The 22,693-nt window shown below is 39.8% G+C and overlaps 1 protein-coding gene across 2 annotated transcripts in view; it reads left to right on the top strand.

Moving 5' to 3' along the window:
* The window catches only part of IMPG1 (interphotoreceptor matrix proteoglycan 1), a 118,335-nt gene that overhangs the window by 65,692 nt on the left and 29,950 nt on the right, over nt 1-22,693 (top strand). For both annotated transcript variants that reach the window (XM_037132991.2, XM_053663918.1), the window contains exon 13: nt 21,233-21,426. In XM_037132991.2, coding sequence (XP_036988886.2) covers nt 21,233-21,426 — 194 coding nt within the window. The remainder of the gene's footprint in view (nt 1-21,232; nt 21,427-22,693) is intronic.

The following is a 22,693-nucleotide window of genomic DNA, read 5'->3' as shown; positions in this document are numbered from 1 at the left end:
ATAAAACCCAGGCTGGTAAAGAGATCCAATTTGACATGTCACGCAGGTTGTAGCAATATTCTTATAATGGTAACTTTTAGCTCTCACTATTGACATCTACTTTGCTTGAAAAGAACAAGCTGCATTACAAGTGTCATTCTCCTCTACTCCAAAACCCTTTTCCTGATTCCAAATGTTTTGGCAACCCCATAGTTTCAATAAATCATCTTTATGCGCAATCCTATCTAGACCTCTGTTTGCAGTGACCTCGCCACCAGTTCAAAGTCAACTTGTCCAGGATTTGATGGGCCTGGTGTTTTTCCTCAGACTTCATTATAATAATTGTTAAGATCTCTCGTCTACACTGGGATATTTTTTCTCAACTCCTTAAAATCCTCATTCCATGAATTTCCGCACGGGCTTGCCTGTTCTCTTCCTTTGTCCACCTAATCTTGACACGCCCTCTGTGCACTTGGAACGTGTGGCACCGAGCAGGGCCAGCTTTCACGCACAGTGAGTGAGGCCCTAGCCATAGGCACAAAATTTGAGGGGAGCCATAAAGCTTAGTAATCAAGATCCCAATTACATGCAAGATTTCAAAAAAAATTAATGCAAAATAAATTCATGATGAACAAAATATCAAAACTTTTGGGGTCAAACACAAGGTGATGGAAAGATACCAGACTCTGGGTGGCAAGTACACAGTACCAGTACACAGATGACATATAAAGTTGTACACCTGAAACGTATATGTTATTAACTAATGTTATCCCAGTAAGTTTAATTTTTAAACACCATCAATCGCATGAAAACACATCGTCAACTGTTTAAAAATGTAAATAAAGAGAAGCTGTCTGTTTCACAACCAACCCGGTACTATTGTATGACAGGAACCACTGTGTCTAGTCTGCCCACAGCCCCCGGTCTGCATGCCCCAGTGTTCTGCTCCACGCAGGCTTCTAAGTGTTGACATGGTGCCAACAGACTGAACATGGGGCTTACTTAGTCATGCTTTTTTACCATAATGCATGTATTAACTTTTGTTCTTTGGTTCACAGTACAAGAGGATTTTTTTTAAGTGTATATACATGGGCACATATTTTTCCTTTTGCCTCAGGGTCTAATTGATGCAGCACAAACAGAACTAAGTCTTGCTGAAACCATGGTGTATAAGCAGAACTGCCCTAGATGCTTTGTCCAGCAGCCTGGTGCCAGATAATGGGGTAGAGTTGAAACAGTCCCAATAACGACATAAATGATACAGACAGAATATTTATAAATATGACAAAAGAATTTGTTGTAAATCACTCAAGCATTATTTCAGATGAGAAATGCATTAATTTTTTCATGCCTTTATCAAAATGTAAACCCTCTTCAGTAGGGTTCTGGAGTCAGCTTCCTATTTTCTCTTCCCTAATGACTCAGCCAGTCTATTTAAGACTAGAGCCTCTGATCTAGTCTGACCCAGAAAATGCAGGCTGCCTGTGCACATCGCCTGGATTGGCCTGGAGATGCTGCTGCTCCCTGCCTCCTCGCTCACCCCAGCACTGCATCCTGGGATGCTGGGTTCTCTGCCCACTGCATCTCCCCAATCTGGGCCAGCATTTTAATATCCCTTTTTTGGGAGGAAGTTTCCTTTCCTTAGGCAACCCATAGCAGTCAGAATCTAACCAGAAAAAAATAAACTACTTCAGGTATTAGGTTGCCATTTTTATAGGTCAAAACAGTTGAACATGGGGTGTTTCTAATGGTTCAAACTACTATTTACAAGAAAGAGGATTTAATGCAGGGAATGTGTTTACTCAGGTGGAGGAGGAGCTTACAAACCAAACAGGAAAGAGAGCTCCTGGAGATTAGGAAGAGCAGGCGCTGCTGCTACCAGCACTAGCCTAGGGAGACAAAAAAAAAGAAGGTGTTACCAGAATCTGGGGGTCAGCTCACTTGAAGAAAGCTGACAGAACTGGAGACACAGAGGAGAGAAAACTGTTGCTTGAAGAGAGAATTGAGTCACACAGGGAGATAAAGAAATAGCCCCCATTTTTTCTACCCCTGTCCACCAGTGCTCGCATTGGCCAAACCTAGCCAGAAACCAGGTGGTACATAGGCTTTTGAAATGCAACCTCTAGGAGTCAGCATGAGCCCCCCTTCCCTAAAACAGAGCAGAAGGAAAGGCAAGGACTGCACCCAGCCCAGGCTCAGCTCAGAGCCCATTTCATGAAGGGTCCCATCGGCAAGTAGCAATATAGCATTTGTAATAACATGATGAAACATTGCTCAGCCAGTATCAACCAAGAGCTCCTGCTATCCAGCCACTTCATTTTCAATATTGTGAGAGTCACAACACACATTTCAAAACTATCCCCTTATTGTTTGCACTTAATTAAAAACAAGAGGTCCTCTCCTTCTATCTTCAGTCATTTTAAAGTTGCTACAGGACTGCTTATTTTCCCAGGAAACTATCTCCTTGTGTACCCAAATCTATCAGTCTCAATAAAGTAATAAACAGCATAATCACCTGGGAGAGTTCCCATTTAGTGCTGACATCTTCTGGATACAGTTATCCATTTTAGTTGCCCTTGAATTGAAGCAATCTCACTCTCTATTTTTTTATATTAACTCCTACCATAATCTTGTTTTCCTCTGTCCCAGAGACACTCTTTAGATGACAGACAGATAAACGGATGGAGGGATGAGTGATTGAGTGACGGAAGGTGGATGGATGTTAAAGATAATGATGATATCCTGGATTTTAAATATGGGGACATTCTCAGCCTTTCTTTTGGTGGTTGATGTGGGGTCATAGACGCAAAATGGGAGCCTCATATGTGTGACACTTTATCTTCTCACCATGGTTAAAATGTTAAATTAAAAGTGAAAAGGGTGATTTGTTAAAAAAGATATCAATCATTCAGACATTCTTCATGGAAGGTAAGGAGAGTTTGAATACATTTTCTTTATTCAGGTAGTAAACAATAAACTCTTGCCTAAAGTATTCAGATTTTCTTCTTAATGTGAACATTCCCTATGCATTCAGCCTTTGCAAGATGCTTTAAATCTTCCCTCCCCCCACCTACAATGTCCTATGGAGTTGAATTTTAATGACTTAATGTTAACATATAATTATGCACAATTTATTCAGATATAGTACATTAGTCTTAATAAGTCTTGCAAACTCTTTAGAATGTTATGTAAAATTAAAGCAAATGAAATATCATATTTTAGGTAAAATTGTCAACACCAGGAGCTTGAAATTAACCATGTGTCTAAGGCACTAAAGGCAGTTCAGGTGCTTTTTGCAGATCTCTTGGGAATGAGTACTGCTTAGAAATTTGAATTTGAAATATTTTTAACTGGAACTATGAAAGTATCCTCAAAAGAGTTCATGCTTCCAAACTATCTTTTAAAAACAGAAATTTAGAGCCAGTCTCTTGCATTCTTCCCTTCTGTGCACATTCCCTCTGATAGTGATAGAATATGATGTACTCAGGAAATATCCTCAAATTATGTATTTTCAGAACCAACTCTTAGCATGCTTTGAGGCGGGGAGTGGTTGTTTTTAAGTGGCTGAAGTACAAATATCTCTTGCAACTATAACTGTACAAAAACTACTAAAAGCTATTACACTGGTTCTCTTCCTATGTGGGATTTATATTCCATTAAAAAGTAAGCAAAGCAAGATGTTAACCAGCTTGAAGTGACAACATCCTGGAAAATTCAAATATTCATTTTAACATGTATTTGCTTTTTTAACAAGTTCTTTAGATACACAGCAGAAAATGTCATTTTTCCCAAAATGACATTCATTGATATAAAAGGCATTTTAAATGTCAAATGGAGGAACATTTCAAAAGCAATTTCAATGTGCCCACATTACAGATTTCTTACTCTTCAGAGTCCAAAGCTACTTCCTGAAGTTGAGTTTCTTTGGCTTTCATTAACTCATTTTTTTTGGATTAATTTTAAAGAACAGTTCCTGGAATTCTGGTCTAGAGGGAGTTGTAGGTAGACATGCTTTACCTCCTTGTGCAACCACAGAGAATTACAGCTATTTCTCAAAACAAGTAACAACCAGAATCATCTAAAAATTGAGTTGTACAGAAGTCCAACAACCAAGGATTTAAAGAAGCCACATTAATCCAGATGGGTAGGAGGGGCAGAGTCATGGAGACAGGTGGAGAAGCATGGAGATGAGGTGTGGCACAGAGAGACAGCAGCGGCAGAAAGGGCAGTCCCACATCCATGTGGGGTGGATAAAAATCAGGAGGGACACCTTGGGAGGGAGCCATCCTAGTCCCAGGGTGGACCACACAGCCCAGGGTTCCAGCTCCAGGAAGATAAATCTCCATAACTTCTGGCTGTAAAAACCAGTGGGGGGTTGGGATGACAGAAGAAACTGCCAGACTTTCAGGAGATTTCATTTAAAGGTCCTGCATGGTCTTGGAATGAATGCAAACCTACCCCCTCTGGGATTCACCACCAGGGCACAGAGCTGGAAGGGCACCAGTTGCATGAGAGAAGTGGGTGAGGTGGCCAGAAACAGGGCAAGTGCTGGGCAAACCTCTAAAAGCCAGACAGCGGCATTGTCCCTCCCTCCACACAGAGCCACAATCCAGTGAAGCAGGTTTCCCGACCCTGGCAGTTCCCAAGGCTCCACCCCACACAACTTACAAGTGCCTTTTACAGGGAGTCAGGGCAGCTCTACCTAAAACACAGAAATAAACACAGGGAGGCTGCCAAATGGAAGAGACAAAGAAATATGGCCCAAATGAAAGAACAGAACAAAACCCCAGAAAAGAACTAAACGAAATGGAAAGATAACCAACCTATAAGACGCAGGGATCAAAACTTTGATCAGAATGCTCAAAGAACTCATTGAGTACAGCAGAAACGTAAGGGAAGAAAAGAAGGTTACATTAAGTAGAATAAAGAAAAATCTACCGGGAACCAACAGTGGAGAGGAAGAAACCAAGAATCAGATCAATGATCTGGAACACAAGGAAGTAAAAAGCATTCGATCAGAACAGCTGGAAGAAAAAGAATTAAACACACACACACACACACACACACAAGTATAGGCTTAGGAACATTTAGGACAACTTTAAAAATACCGACATCCAAATCATAGAGGTGCCAGAAGAAGAAGAGAAAGAGCAAAAACTGAAAACTTATTTGAAAAAATAATGAAAGAAAATGTATCTAATTTGGTGAAGGAAATAGACAAACAGTTCTAGGAACCACAGAGAGCCCCAAACAAGTTGGACCCGATGAGGGCAACACCAAGACACATCGTAATTAAAATGCCAAAGGTTAAAGATAAAGAGAGATTCTTAAAAGCAACAAAAGAAAAGGAGAGAGTTACCTACAAAGGGGTTCTCACAATACTCTCAGCTGATTTCTCAAAGGAAACTTTGCAGACAAAAAGGGACTGGCAAGAAGAATTCAAAGTGATAAAAAGCATGGACCTAAAACCTAGATGACTCTATCCATCAAAGCTATCATTTAGATTGGAAAGACAGATAAAGTGCTTCCCAGATAAGGTCAAACTAAAGGAGTTCATCACCAAGCCATTATTACATGAAATGTGCAAGGGACTTAACTTTAAAAAGAAAAAAAGGAGATCAAAACTATGAATGTTAAAATGACAACAAACTCACAACTATCAACAACTGAATCTAAAAAATAAAAACAAACTAAGCAAACAACCAGAACAGGAACAGAATCATAGATATGGAGATCATTTGGAGGGTTATCAGCTGGGAGAGAGGAGGGGGAGAATGGGGGGAACGGAAGCATAGTTGGTAGGTAAAGAATAGACAGGGGGATGTCAAGAATAGTATAGGAAATAGAGAAGCCATAGAACTTATATACATGAACCATGGACATGAACTGGGTGGCAGGGGGCATTGCTGGAGAGAAGGCAAGGACTAAGTGGAAGAAGGAAAAGGGGGGAAAATTGGGACAACTGTAACTGCATAATCAATAAAATATTTTTTAAAAAAATAGGAGTTCCTTTTTCAACAAATTTTGGTATTAAACATAAATGTTCACATAGCTCTTCTTCACCTAAGTCTTTGCAAGCACACTATAAGAAAGTGGCACCAATGGGTAAAGTAGGAACTAGGAGGATGGAGGGCAGAAGAACATGTTGTTTTACATCCTCTTCGGAGGCAGATTTAGGCTCGGCCACATCAATGTGCTTCAGTCACTGTATGTTTTCCCATACAAATTGTAGAACCTATCTTCTACCAGTGTTCTTAGACTTTCCCGTGAACCAGAACCCCTGGAGGGCTTGTTAAAGCACAGATGGCTGGGCCCTTGCTCCTGGGGTGGGACAAATTTTCGTTTCTAACCAACCCCAGGGGGTTCTAATGCTGCTGGGGGGGTGCCTCTGAACACTTAGAAAACCACTGCTCCACAGTAGCAAGATGCAGCTATAACTTCCACTTGGGCTTTAACATTTTCACAGTTCTTTCATGCCTTTTTATTTAATTAACTTATTTCCACACCATGTCAAAGATGCTCTCCCTTTTCCAAATTATAAATGAGAAACAGTGAGGCTTCTCCCCCTGTATTCCCTGTCACAAACGAAGACAACCACCATCAATGAAAGTGTCCCCAAGCTGAAAAAAAACCTACATCACCCAAGACCCTTTCCACTCATGCCTCTCACATCCAGCCATTGTCCAGGTCATGTTGATTTTACTCTTTATTTTATGGTGTCTTGCTCTCTTCCACTTTTGTGCCTTTGCATACAGGGTGGGGCAAAACTAGGTTTACAGTTGTTCATCCAGAAAATAGTGCAACTACTAATAAATAATAATACAAGAATAAACTCTGTGTTTCACATGCTCACAACTCAAAACCTACTGTTTCCCCACCCTGTATATTTCTTTTCCTGGTAACCTTGCTACTAATGTTTAAAATTCTCTGGGAAAATGTTTCACAAGGTTTGATGTATAATGTAAAATCAGGATGAGTTAAGCTTTTCAACATATCTAACATATTTTGATCTCCTTTTAGTATTCATGAGCCCGATTTCTCCTGCAAATTTGAACTTTTTGTGGTACATTTTTTTTAAAGTTTACCATTCCAGAAATGTGTGATTGTCTGAAACTCTCTTTCTTGAAGCACATGAGGCATAGTTTGCAAGACCTTCTCTTCCCGTTGGAACCTGTGTAGCTAAGCTGGCAACACAGTGTGGAATCAGATTTCCATTTCCGATCCCGCACAAGTACCTCGACTCGTCAGTCTTTCAACTTACACTTGGTTCATTCATTTCAGCACTAGCCTCCTTGAGACCCGTGGTTTAAACAGGGTGAACTAACTGCTCTTCGGAGAAAAAGTATCGCTAATAAATGCAACTGCTCTGTCATTGTGAGGTTTTATGAAGAACACAAACAGACTCACAACTGTTAAAATGTACTTGAGGTAATTTTCTTTTACTCAAAATTTCTACAGTCTGTTTTCATCATGAAAAGGTTTCTCTGGACTCCTTGCTTAGAGATTGCTCCCATCTCAGCTCCTGGATTCTCCCTAAGTGAAATGGAGGGGCGTGTCCTTCTCAGCAGGCCTCCCAGTCCCAGCACTTGAAGACAGTTAGATCACCTGGAAATTAGGATTTAAGTGTCTAGAGATTCATTCCTGAAAAGTACAAAGCTGACCTTTTCGTTTTATATCACGTTAGTAAACCAGTGCACCCCCCGATTGACTGGGTCATGGTTCTGCGCTCCAAGCAGCATGTGGCTCAGAAAGGCTCCCCGGCGCCCCTTCCCAGGGTGTGTCCACCCCTCACCTCTCTGCCTTCCAACTCCTGACAACGTAGGTTAGATGCAGCCCCTTGTTCTTTAAGCTTGTCCCTCTAAGCCACCTGTTGTTCTTTGAGACCATGGGTATATTGCCGCACTAAGTATACAGCCTTATTAAGTACTTAATCATTGACACTATGTTAAGCGTTTGTTAATCTTGCTATGGCTCAGTTTCTTTGTCTGCATAGTGGAGATGCCCAGTAATTAGGAGGTGACCTCATAACTTGGATATGACCGTTAGGTGTGGTAACATACGTGTAAGGTACTCAATAAATTGGAGCCATTGCCGTATTTTCAGCTACTTACTAACAACAGGAAATGTGTTTATCTTGTTCATCACTTTTGCCCCAGTGTCTTACAAGTGGCTGGAAGATGGTAGATATTTGATAATTTTGTTGAATGAATGTGAACACGCATACATGAATGAATGCATGAAGCCCTAGAAAAGAGGAAAACATTAACAACCTTTGCAAGGGGTTTTTTCATGTGGAAATACAGTGGATATGCATAGAAAATTGAGTTTTGGTGCTGAGCCTGTCCTAAGTTAGTTCTGGGAAGGACTATTAACTTTTCTCAGCCTCAGATTCCATCTGTAGATGGACTACAGTGCCTACCCTGCTTTTCTCAAAGGGCTGTTAATAGACATATGTATATAAAATTTTTAAAAGAGCATAGGGGAAAGAAAGCAATAACAAAATGGGCCGGCCATGCAAGTGTGCACTGGGACTCGTTAAAAGGAAGGTTGGAGAAAGCAAATAATAAATAAATAAACGCATAATCTCAAAGGCCCAGACTCCCTGGTGCCGCGGGTGAGCAGCAGCCGGTGTGAGCGCCGCAGGGTCAGGAGAGGCGGGGCACACCCTGCAGCACTGAGGCTGAGGGGAGAGAACAGGCCGAGAGGGGCTTGCGTTGCTGGGCACTGAAGTGACTAATGTTGAATGCTTAGTGGGAAAAGTTTTGGTTTGGTGTGGGGAATAAATTACAGATTTGTGTGAACTGTAATTACCTTTTATAATACTTGTGAAAACCTTTGCGATTCATTTTAGATAAAACATACGGAAATACTTTGCAAGGTATAAAATGTCAGTTAGGAGTAAAAGTAGTTGGTATTTTTTAGCTAAGTCATCACAATTCGTGAGTGTACCATAAAGTCACTCAAAACTTTGAGATTTGGAGGAGTAAGAGTCCCTTCTTTGAGAAGACTCTCTAAGTCTTCCCACCACAAACAACTGAGAACACCATTAGCTAGAGCAGAATTCGTAACACTCCAGCTAAGGTTGTTATTAGCTTCATTAGGTCTTTAGTCCACCAGAAATTTCTTATAGACCAAAGTAAGGTTTCAATAAATAAAATTTAGGCTTGTGTCTTTGGTAATAATCTTCATTAGCCAATTTCCAATTATAAAAACTTTAAAAAGAGATTGATTCAGTCTACTTATAATCTTCTCTTTCAGATAGTTGGCTCTAGCTATTATTTTTTTTTAACATTATTTATTTATTTATTTATTTTTAGAGAGAGGGGAAGGGAAGGAGAAAGAGTGGGAAAGAAACATCAATGTGCGGTTGCCTCTTATGTGTCCCCTACTGGGGACCTGGCCTGCAACCCAGGCATGTGCCCTGACTGGGAATTGAACCAGCAACCCTTTGCTTCACAGGCCCATGCTCAATCCACTGAGCTATACCAGCCAGGGCTGGCTATTATATTTTAAACTAAAGGAATATTATACAAAATTATTAACATATTGGCATCCTATCCATAACTTACTGTGTGTTGTATATCTTAAAATAGCTTGCCTTTGGTGTGCCAAGACATTTTTCTATGGAACGCATCTTCAAATGTACTGGTTCTCAGTTCTGACTGCACATTAGAAGCCCCTGAGAAGCGTTTCGAACTTACAAATGCAGGGCCCAGTCCTGACGGTCCAATTGTCTAATTCAATGTCTTTACAGAGGAGCCCAGGTATTGATAGAGCCCTGTCAGCTTCCCAGGATTCTCATACTCCCTCGGGGCAGAGAATCTCTCAGTCTTTGATTCATGTTCTCCAAATATCTAAGTTGAATTTCATTAACTGTACTTGGTAAATGTTGAGTACTTTTTTTAAAAGGCTAAAATCTTGGTTCTCATTCAAATATAAAATGAACACATGTGAAGATTTTATTTAGCTCATTAGTTAATGAGGGATTTAGTAGGATGGTACAACTGGTAAAAGAAGAATCCCAAGACAAACCAAATACAAGCCAGCAATCAGCAAACCACAGCCTGTGGGCCAACTCCAGCCACTGCTTGTTTCTCTACAGCCCACAAGTGACGTATGGTTTCCATACCTCTAAGTGGTTGAAAAAATAGAAAATATATAATACTTTGTGAATTGTGAAGACTGTATAAAATTCAATTTCATCACCCATTAATAAAGTTTTGGTGGAACTTAGCCCTGCCTATGGCCACTTTAGAGCTACAACAGCACAGCTAAGTAGTTGCAGTGGAGACCCTATGACCTATACAGCCGAAAATATTTACTATTTGGCCCTTTCAGGAAAAAGTTGTTGCCATCCCCTTACATAGGCAGTCAGGAATGCTGACACACGTTTGCAAATTAAATTTAAAAATTGGTCAAAACCACCCAGTAGTAAGATATGTTTGGAATTATGTCTTTCACAGGAGGAAAATCAGACATCTTCATCAGACAAAATTGCTTCCATCTCAGTGGACTAGTATTATTTGCATTATCATTCATTTTCTAGTTTATGGGGTTATAAAATAGCCCAAAGACAACCAAAAACACAGGACTTTCTAAAATTAAATAATCCCCGAAGTTCTGCTAGCTGATGCTCAGTATATCCTAGAAAAGATACCCAGTTATCTTTTAAACCTATTTCACATTCTTTCACAATTTTTCCCTACACAAACTATACCACACTAACTTTTGTGAGATGTCAAAGATACGTTGAAAACTCTGAACAGAACTTATTTTATTTCAGATATGGGTAGGACATCGCCAGAGCCCCTTTTTAAAACACATCTTCTCCCTGGCTGGTATGGCTCAGTGGATTAAGTGCTGGCCTGCAAACCGTAGGGTCACTGGTTTGATTCCCAGTCAGGGCACATGCCTGGGTTGCAGGCCAGGTCCCCATTGTGGGGTGCGCAAGAGACAACCGCACACTGATGTTTCTCTTTCTCTCTTTCACTATCCCTTCCACTCTCTCTAAAAATAAGTAAATAAAATCTCTTTAAAAATAAAAATAAAGCATATCTTCTCTCTCCACTCCCAGAGCTTGACACACACCACTGACTGTCCACCTTTAACCAACCCAGTTGTCAGCTTCTCATTCACAACCAGACATGAGTCCTTGTTTGGCAGGTGCGGAGTATTCTCTGCAAAGTGTTTCAGCATCCCTTTATAATTCTTATCCATGAAGCCTTTCTTTAATTTACTAGCAGATAAACAACCTTGCACACAAACCTAGTCTCTCATCATACTTTTGTTACTTGTTTGATTTTTAAATCAATTTTATTTTCATTTAAACTGCTGACTATTTATTATAATTGATAAAATCCTTCAGTGTTTTCATGATATTCTTAAGAAAACTTCTTGTGCAGTAAACAATTTTCCAAATTTACATGGAAATATCTGCATTATTTTAAAAATTAATATTTGTTTTGATCTTAGCAGTTCATAATCAAAACTGCTTAAGGCTGTTCTCTGAAGAGACTCTGTCCTGCAACTAGACTGGCAACTCCAATGCACACCAGTTTGGTTTCTACAAATGACCACAGCTTGCGATTCAAAGAATTGCACTTGCTAAATTTTGCCTTCTTATATCATGTTTGGCTTTGCTCCTCAATACATCCTTAAAGCCAGAAGGTCAGGTGTTACCAGCCTCATTTCACAAACAGATCCATCAGCTAATGTGGATTGGGTCTCACTTTTATGCTTCCCAAAGCACCCTGGGTCTCTCTTTAATAGCACTTGGCTTAGAATTTATGGTTATATAGTTAATGCCTGAAAAGTGAAAGTTCCCTGAAAACAAGGGCTAGATTCTTTGTAGTATTCTGATAAAAGCCCAAATCAGATACTGGCAGACCTAAAAAATACTGCCATGCCAGGTTTTTAAGGGTTTTTATACGTATTGGTTATCTACTGCAGCATATAAAATGACTCTATGACTTGGTGGCTGGAAGCGAAGATAAGCATTCGTTATCTCTCCCATTTTCTGTAGGTTAGAAACCTAGGAATGACTTAGCTGGGTGGTTCGGGCTGAGAGTCTCTCACAAGTTTGCGGTCAAGATGTCAGGCGAAACTACAGTCCTTGGCGGTGGCCAGCCTACTCACTTATCTGGCAAATTGGCCACAAGAAGGCCCCAGTGCTTCCTCATACGAGCCTCTCAACACGGCTTTGTGAATGTCCTCACGGGATGGCTGCTGATTCCCTTCAGAATAAATGATTTAAGAGAGAGAGGTGAAAGAAGTAATATCTTTATGACCTAGTCCCAAATCATAAATCATCATCCATCATCCATCATCCATTCCATAGCTTTCTATGGAAAACAGCCCAATGCAGTGTGGGAGGGGGCTATACAGGGATATGAATGACAGGAAGTAAGGAGTATTGATGACCATGCTAGAACGTTCTGTGTGCCTTCCACAACCCCAAATTCATATTTTATGTCATCTTAATCTTCATTATTTCCATAGATACATACAAATCATTAATAAAGAGAAATATATATATTTATTATTTCACTTTGCAAGTCAAAGCTAGAAAAACACAACCTTTTCAATAATCTTGGAATAAATAATTCAGAAGCCGTTCAGAATTGAAGTATGGCCATGATGTTAAAAGGTACATCACTGCATGTCAAATTCATGTAACAATTACTTCACCTGTCCCAAACTGTTTATTTCTTCAGAGAAGGCAATAATAAATTTTATTACAGACACCCACAAACCAGGGAAAAGAGCCAGTAGATGGGCCCTTTTTCCAAATGCATACTCACAATTTCCATATATAGGGCTGATTTTAAATTGAAAGCTCTTAGAGATGATGTTACTCACAATGAAGAGGAAGTAATCAGGGAGACACAGCTCTGAGCTCTGTATGTTTTATGTTATATGAGGCAGCATTTAAGTCTAATAAGATTTCTCACATTCAACATTTTTGTTTAGTGAAGGAAGTGTGTGATATACCAGACTAGAAGAAAAAATGTGTCTTTGATGATTTGAGGAGATGAATGCCTTGTGGTAGAATGCACAGACATGCATTTTTCATTCCACAGATGACCACTACTCGAGAGGGCACTCCTCTTTGTAGCCTTCGGCGGCCTCTCTGGGGTCCCCCCTTTATTCACTTATGGAGATCTAATCAGATATATTTTAAAGACTCTAATGATTTATATCAAGTAGCAAATGCAGAAACTATAATCAGTTGGATGCTTATAAAAATGTCTTCAAGTAAAGGAAAAATTTTAAATATCCCTTGTACAGTACCCAGAACATAACAGGTACAATCTCATCCTCCCATCTCCTCCTCCAACCAGCCTCCCAAAATTCTAAGACTAGGTTTGGAGGCTATAACCTCACTGAAACATCTAATTAAAATAGTGACAAAGTACAACAAAGTCCTTGAGGGTTTAGGAATTAAATTTCTTACCAGTTTTAGTTTTAATCCAGATGCTATTTTAATGTTATTATTAATAATACAGATTTAGTGGTAAAATATTTTTGCTTCTGTGATCACTCTGCTTAACACTCTGACTTAATATGTAGATACATTTGAAATGTTCCATTTATTCCAGATTACCAAGGAGCTATTTTTACCTGATTTACAAAAATCTAAAAATAACATCTTTGAAGAAAACTTTTTAAATGTATATTTATGTAAGTGTGAATTTATATAATTTGCATTTATGTATTTTATGGAGCAGAAGATATAACATTGGAGATTTCAACAACCTCAAACTTAACCCCCCCAAATATGTATATTTATGTTGAGTAACTAAACAATAGCCTTTTTATAATAGCAATTGCCATTATTTTTTAAATGATATATGCTCAATATTTAAAGTGGTAAAGGATGGAGAAAATTACAAAAAAGAAAAATAAAATAATGTTGCTAAAATTTTGCTATTTAGAAATAACTAAATGATGGCCGTCATTCTAGTATCTCTCTCATATTAAAAGGTTAGATAAAAGTAATTTTATAAGCAAAGAATTTTTCTGTAATGCTATTCTAATAAAATGGATTATATTTGATTTTCTTAAAGATTTTATTTATTTATTTTTAGAGAGACAGGAAGGGAGGGAGAAAGAGAGGGAGAGAAATCAATCTGTTGTCTCTCACAGGCCCCCCATCTGGGACCCAGCCAGCAAACCAGTCACGTGTCCTGACCAGAAATTGAACTAGTGACCTTTTGGTTTGCAGGCTGGCACTCAATCCACTGAGCTCCACTGAGCCAGGACTAGATTTACTTATTTTATTTTATTTTATTTTATTTATTTATCTTTAGAGGGGAAGGGAATGAGAAAGGGAGAGAAATATCGTATGGTTGCCTCTGGTGCATCCCCTGCTGGGAACTGGCCTGCAAAGGAGGCATGTGCCCTGACCAGGAATCGAACCATGATCCTTTGGTTTGCAGGCTCATGCTCAATCCACTGAGCTACACCAGCCAGGGCTAGATTTACTTGATTTTTAATGGAAGAAAAAAAAAATGAAATGGCACTCAAGAAATTGTTGGTTTGCCGATAAATATTTCCTTACTTCAGGAGACATTCATTCTTAAAAGATCCCTAAATGCTAACAAAAAAGATTTCCTGAAATTTTAATGTGGAGTCATCATCATTTACTGTATATGTATCAACATTAGGTGGCATTTTGGATGTGCTGATATGACAGATAAAATTATCAGAACACTTATAATCCAACTATGTTCACTGTCCCATACCACAAATTTTGTCAATTAGGTGAGTATTTTTCCATTGTCAAGGTTTATAGATTAAAATTGGTTCTGCAACCACAACCTCTTCAGTTCCTTGGACAGATTTTCACATTTAAATGGATTTAGGTCTTCTTCTACCACAGCTTGCACATTCTGGAGCCCTCTGTTTAGATTTATCTTTTAGCTGGAATCTGTCATCAGATAATTGTTTCAACAATGGCTCCTGGGTACCAAAGCTCCCGAGGGCTTGGCTAATAAAAGAAAAACTATTTCTCTGTTTACAACATTTCTGATGTCAGATGTGTAGGGTTTTTTCACATCAAGCAATTTCCAATTCTCTAGACACCAAGTGTGTGTCCAAAATAGGCTATGACACTAACTACTTGGAGGCAGTACAGACCTCACAGGTAAAGAGCTCAGTTGTACATGACCATCCCCTTTAGCAGATGCCTGTCATTGAGTCCCACTTGTACTTCTGATCAATCAGCTATAAATTGAGGTTCCCAACTTCCATGGCTGCCAGTTGCAGTCCTGGATCCAAATCACCCAGCTGTGAGAGCCAAGGAGGGTCAGCATTCACAAGTGCCCTGGAAGCACCACAGACAAAGAGGCAGTTTTAATGAACATGCAAGCACTTTCATGGCTACTATTTCCCTGAGCCTAGCACACAGAGAGCAGGCAAAAACTGCCAGTTTCTCCCTGGGACGGCTTTGATGGCATGCTTTCCCAGTTACTGCCCAAGGGTCAGAAACTGAGGAGCTCTGGGTCAGGAACTAGAGCCAAAGACCAAACACAGGGTGAGCAAAAGCAGGTTTACAGTTGTGAGTATGTGAAACACAGAGTTTATTCTTGGATCATTCTTTATTAACTGTTGTATTATTTTCCATATGAAAAACCATAAACCTATTTTGCCCCACCAACTATATATTTCTTTTTTTAAAGGTGTATGCATTAATCTTTACTAATTTTCTACCTTTTACTTTCTTTTTTTAAGATTGTATTTATTTGTTTTTTAGAGAGAGGGTAGGGAGGCAGAAAGAGAGGGAGAGGAATATCAATGTGTGGTTGCCTCTCACACGCCCCTCCTGGGGACCCGGCCTACAACCCAGGCATGTGCCCTGACTAGGAATCAAACCAGCAACCCTTGGGTTTGCAGCCACACTCCATTCACTGAGCTACACCAGCCAGGGCCCTGTACATATTTCTGACCACTTCAGAGCTACTTACTGCCTGTAACTCTCAACTATGAGAAAGACAACATGACTTTTGGAGTTGCTTACTCTGCCATTTTCATTGTGCCCCTCTCTGTTATTTCTTAGAACTTCATTTGAATATAAAATTGTCCCAAAATAAAAAGTTCAATTTTTTTGAAAGTCAAATCATATCAAAATGGTCTGACAAAGACAGCATTGTGCGATCTCACACCTCCCCACTTACTAAAAGTAGTCCTTTTTAACCCTGTTTGCCATTTCTTTTGGCATTTGCTCTTCCCATATTTTTAAATAATATATACCTCGCTTTAAACCCTTACCAGCGAGTATGCGTATTGATTTTAGAGAGAGAGGAAGGGCAGAGGGGTAGCCATCAATCTGTTTCCCCCCCTACAAATTCCCACCAGGGGTTAAACCCACAATTCAGATATGTACCCTGACTGGGGATCAAACCTGCAAGCCACACCAGCCAGCTCCATAATATATGTCTTTTGAGTCACCTATCTTCTATATTACTCACTGACTTTTTATTATTTTAAATAAGGATTTAAGTTTCTTGTGATACTATCCCCTCTCAATATGGTGATGACTATTATTAAATCAATATTCAGTGTTTACATTACATATCACCGTTGACCTATTTGCTCTAATTATGTTTCCTTTCTGTTTTCCTGGCATTAATGCTTTCTTGGTTTTTCTTCATTTGCTCAGTTTTTTTCGTGCTTATTGCCAACTCTCCCCAAATTTTCCATTAAAATTTCCAGTATAATTTTTCACGTCAGGTAACGTATCACTTCCCACTTTGGGACCCTCCTGTCCTTTCTGTCTGGACTACTGATCGTTAGGGGGGGTTGCACAGCTGTCACCTGAGACTTCCCTTTTCTATCACCCCTAGAATTTTCTTTCTTGTCCATTCTCCTGAGTTGAAGTCCCTGATCCCTAGATCTCAGGCCTTCTCTCTCTGAGTTCACTCTCTTGTTCTGTGCGGCACACCCATCAGCAGTTTTGTCCAGTTAAAAATTTGGTACAACGGCCAAGGGCTTGTTTCTTGAGACTTATCTAATTTTAACTCATTGCATTTTATCCCTGGGTTACCTATCTCCCTGAGTTAGCCCTGCACCATCTTTCTGAATGTTACCCTAACTTATTATCAGCATCCCATTTCTCCCTATTTCCTGGTTTTCCCCAGTATTTTAGGTAAACAAACTCTAAGAAAGGGAGCCTGGGAGGAATTCTTTGAGACTTGGTGTGTTTGAACATATCTTCAGCCACCCTCACACTTGACTGATAGTATAGAGCTCCCTTATAGCCATACTGCTCTCTCAGCTAGCTGTTCCTGGAACATGAACAATGCCCTTCTTAAGCTTTCTCATTTGCATTTGCTGCATGGCTAAACTCTGTCACCTCCTTCTGGTCTTGCTGAAATAGTATATTCTCAGGGACTACTCTATGTAAAATTATAACCCCAGCAGTCCCAGCCACTTTCCTGCTTCATATTACTTCTGTAGCACTTACCAGCATTCCTTATATGTTTTCCTTTATTTTTTTAATTAAAGATTTTATTTATTTATTTTTAGAGAAGGGAAGGTAGGGAGAGAAACAATGTGTGACTCCTCTCATGCACCCCCTACTGGGGACCTGGCCTGCAACCCAGGCATGTGCCCTGACTGGGAAACAAAACGGTGACCCTTTGGTTCGCAGGCCAGCACTCAGTCCACTGAGCCACACCAGCCAGGGCCCTTTGTTTATTTTGTTTATTTTCTATTGTCCTGTATGAGACAGTAAGCTCCTTGGAACCAAAATCTTCAGTTTTGTTCAATGATATATCCCAATACCTCAAATAGTGCCCAGCACATAGTAGGCTATCAATACCTATTTGTTGAATGAATGAATAACAAACACTTATGTTCTATCTCCATAATATGCCAAAAAGGAAGATAGTAACTTTCTTGTTATGATAAATAAGAACAGACTTGTTCAATATGGAATTAAAAACTTGTTGATTATACCGCTTGAAAATCAAAAGGAGATCATGGAATCTTTCTGTTTGGATTTTTAAACATAAAATAGGTAACCCCTTGATGGTTATGATTAGTGTATATGTACACTATATATTTGCGGCAAGATTTAAAATAGCCTTTCAGCTGCACTTGTCCTTCACACCTTTCTCATCTTCTGCTGGGCCTTCCTCTGTCTTCTGGTGGGACTCCTGGCTGCCCACATTGAGCCCATCTTCACCATTACTAGCTTGTCTCACTTTGGGCTTCAGCTAGAACCCAGTTCATCTACTTTGGTCTGAGCTATTTAACTGGGGCCTTTGCTTTTTGACAGGTCTCCTACCCAGAGAGTGACCAAAATAGCCTTTTACTCTGCATTCAAAAGCTGGGCTCCTAACCATTACCCCCATCTTTCTCACACATAAACATACCTCGCACCCTCACAGGAACCCACTCATACACACACCCAAACACAATGGCTAAAGAGCCAAGTTATTTTTAATCTGTTTATTTTGCAAACCTCATGCTGAAATGCATGGCCTTGGCTTTCAGGGCTTGGCTTCTCCATTGCAGCATAAAAGCGTCATGTTCAAATGACCTGTGTCACTGCCATCTCTAATTTCTACATATGAATCTGATAAAAACTTAATTATGTAACATACATTCAAGTGGTAAGGTTTAGATGATATTTTTACTTCCAAAGAATTGATTATGGCCTTTGTAGTTTCAATATCAAGCCAAGAAAGTGTGGGAGTCTTCTAAAATCATATTTAAATAGGGATTCTAGACTCAGCAAAGAAAAATATAAGATACCCAGTTAAATTTGAATTTCAGATAAACAACAATTAATGTTTCTAGTCTAAGTACATTCCAATGGGAATCCTGTATTTTATCTAGCAACCCAACATTTAAATAGCCAACTGTTCTTATCAGTAAAATAAATTGGACAGGTTTATTGTTAATGTAAATGATTAATGTTAAAATGCTACAAAGAGAATTAGAAATTCATTTTTATTTGTGTATGGCATGAGACAGCAAGTATTTTAATCTGGCTAAAGTCTATTTAGGGATAAAGGTGTGAGCCAGGAGCTGCTGGCCCAGGGCCAGAACAAAGGTGTCTGTCGGTAAGCTTCTTCCCTGATCCCTATCATCTGGAGCAGCAGAGAGCACAGCACAGGAACACAATTCACATGCATTTCCCCAAGGCATGAAGAACTCAAATCGCATCATGGCTTACACCTGAAGCCTTTAAATTTACTCATCCCAGATCCTTCCATGGATGTCTTAGTCTGCTCAAGCTGCTACAACAAAATATGTTAGACTGGGCAGCTTCAACAACAGAAATTTACTTCTCCCAATTCTGGAGGCTGGGAAGTCCAAGGTCAAGTTGCCAGCTGATTTGGTTCCTGGTGAGGGCCCTCTTTCTGATTTGCAGACCAATGCCTTGTTGCTGTATCCTCACGTGGCACAGAGAGAGATTATAAATGCACTAATCCCATTAATGATTCCAATTACCTCACCTCCAGATACTTTCACAGTGGAGATTAGGAGATTCAATGTATGAGTTTGGGGAGGATACAAACAGTCCATAGCAATGGAGATTTGAATAAAACTACAAGCATATCCAGAGAGGTCTTGGATGTTGGGAAACATCATCGCTGACAGCTGAGTGAATATAAGGGTAGGCACACCCAGGCACCCTCCCAAGGCGAGAGAAAAGAGGGTGCTTCTCTGAAATCTGGGTATAGTTCACCAACAGGCAGGTTTTATTTTAAGAAACTAATAAAACTAATATGATTCCACCTCTCCGAGCTGTTTATCACTTGAAATTTCAGTTTGGGTGACTGTACTCAGTAAATTAGCTGACTGAGAGTTCAAAGATTGTATCTGCATCCAGACAGTTTATTCATCATGCTTAGCATTTAGATTTCAGTACAGCTTTCCCACATATTTGCCAAAATATCACCGAAGTAATCAGAAAAAGCTCCCTGTTTTGATTTACTTAATGTTTTAAATATTGCCAGTGGCTGTGGATTTAAGTTTATTGGAATATTTTAATAACTCACCAATCTTTCTATCTGATAGTTTCATTTAACCACTTTTTAAGTTCATAAACACTTTTTATGATTTTAATTTTGGACAAAATGTGAGTGGACTTGAGTAGTTCAATATGTACTTACCAAGAAAACAGTGCAAAATGGTGGTAGAAATTATCAAGATATAATCCTGTAAATATGACAAAACCTTTAAATATTATCAAATATGTAGCAAGTTGTATGGTCAATATAAAGTTCAAATTATGTGTGTAGATAACATGTTCACTCTTTCATTTTGCAAATTGGCAAGATGTTCAGTCAGATTGTACCATTTTGGAAAAGCATAATTTAAATTTTAATTTTTAAAACTATGAAAATATAACTGGGATCGATGATGACTCCCTCAAATGCATTAAAAACATATATATAACTGGGATCCTCCAAAAATCCAACTGAAGGCAATACAAGCCTGCATGATTGGAAAGTAAATAAAATTTCTGGACCAAAATCGCCCGGCTGGTTGTCTGGAAGTTCCAGGTGGGGATGTGAGATCCAAATTTAGTCAGTGCCACCCACGGTTTGGCATCACCTGGTGACTTAGTCAGTTTTTACCACCTGGTTCCTAGATGCCCTGTCTGGCTGAGTGTAATTCCAGAAATTGCAGGTAATTGGTAATTTTTCAGTCTCATGCATCTAGAAGTTTCAAGCCAGAATAAAGCGAACTCAGGAGCCACCTGCTGTCTCCCTGGGTTTAGACACGGGGCTGCCTGCCCTTTCGGTATCAATTTCTTATTTTTCAAAATATGACATTAACATAATCAATGTACCTAAATGCTATTTTTTTAAGTTAAGTTTAACTTCGGATATTTTTTTCCTATTGTTTGGGGGACTGCTTAGACATAATGAATGGTCTCAGGATCTTTCTCTGCAGGCAGTTCTTTGTCTCCTCCTTCTGTGGCCTCTGCCTCCCTGTCAGACACTCTACCTTTCTTTACTGCATCAAGCAATTTCCCCAGTGACTGATCAAAGTGCCACAGACATAATGTCCATCGACCAGACAGTACTGGTCCCAGGGCTAACCATCCCCACTGATGATTATTTGGCCATCAGCCAATCGGCTCTGGCAATTTCACATTTGCCTGCATCTTCAGAAGACATCAGGTTGAGCACAGGCAGCCAAGATCTAGTCCAAGACTTAGATGAAATGGATCTATCTAACACTCCCGCCTCCTCTGAGGTACCAGGATTTAGTGGCTATGTTTCCATCCCAGAACATTTGTTGGAGAAGACCACGCCTGTCCCAGCTTTGCAGTATATCACCACCAGCTCTGTGACCATCGCTGCCAGGGACCGAGAGTTGGTGGTGTTCTTCAGCCTGCGGGTGGCTAACATGCCCTTCTCCGATGACCTGTTCAACAAGAGCTCTTCGGAGTACCAAGCTCTGGAGCAACAATTCACACAGCTGGTGAGTGGGCACGAATAATTCTCTGCATGTCTCTTCTTTCTCTTCCTGTTGTATAATATATAATACAATATAATCATGTATAATGCAATCATTGGTTGTCTTGAGCAATGCAGGTTGAAAGAGGCAAGCGTCTGACATACTGGCCGCTGGCGGCATTCCGCTAGAGCGTTGAGATGGATTTAGATCTGAGAAAAAAGCGGGTTTTCTGGTGGACACATGAGCAGACACTGCCGCCAGCCTCCTGGGAACAAACTTATCCTGTAGATCTTTTCATTATAGTTCTTCCTAATTTATTTTCCCAGGAATAACACATAGCCATTCAAATTTTGAACTTGAGGTTTAGAAACAATATCCTATGATATCATGTCACAAGCTGTTTCCCAGCCATCTGACCAAAAAGTGCTCAAAGCTAGAAAGGCCCAGCACAGAAGCCAAGAGCTCAAGTGTAAAGACTCTTTTCTCAGTTCCTGGCAAGGTTGTTTAAAACAAAGAAACAAACAAAAAAAATTGTTAAATGGCTTCATTCCTAACCCCTAACAAAGAAAATGCGATTATCATGACTGCATATATCTTTGATTATAAAACAGCCCCCCAAACTCACAGAGCTGTTTTGTTTCTACGTGTGCAATAACAAATGAATGTGCAATGAGAAATACTGAAACACATGATAACTCTATACAGTCAATGTCAATTGAAGTCAAGTTCACAACACATATAAACAGTGGAGAATTTCTGAAAATAACAGAAAAATGTTTGTAAGCATCACATAAGTTAAATCATTATATAAATTAAAGCCACTAGGACTATTCTTCCAGTGAATGTTAAAAGAAGATTTTGTACCATCTGACCTCCACCAGCACCCACGATGAGATGAGTAGGTAAGCGGGACAATCTCAGGGAATGGAGTGCCAGTGGACCCAGCCCAGGGGTATTCATTAGGGTGCGTGCTAAGCTGACATAATGGAGAGATCTAGAATACAGTAACTTCAATAAGATACAAGTTGAATTTTCTTTCAATTAGTGGGTGGGACAGCTCTGTCATCCAGTGTCACCCAAGGACCCATATTCCTTCCATCTGGTAACTCTGCCAACCCCTAGGGTGTTTCCTCATCCACACAGTCAAAGCTGGATCACTGGTACAAGCCTGCTGCCACCTGTGAGAAGGGGAAAGAAAGAAAGCCCAGGGCAAGCAATTTCCTAAGTAAGTGATACCGAACTTACTCACATCTTTCCATTCATGTTCCATTGGTGGGAACCAGTCACATGG

The sequence above is a fragment of the Artibeus jamaicensis genome, unplaced genomic scaffold (genome assembly GCF_021234435.1).
Source record: "Artibeus jamaicensis isolate MK-2021 breed Jamaican fruit bat unplaced genomic scaffold, CSHL_Jam_final contig_1127, whole genome shotgun sequence".
In the NCBI taxonomy this organism is placed as follows: domain Eukaryota; kingdom Metazoa; phylum Chordata; class Mammalia; order Chiroptera; family Phyllostomidae; genus Artibeus; species Artibeus jamaicensis.
Note: the sequence above shows the minus strand (reverse complement) of the source record. Positions and strands in the feature narration are given on the sequence as shown.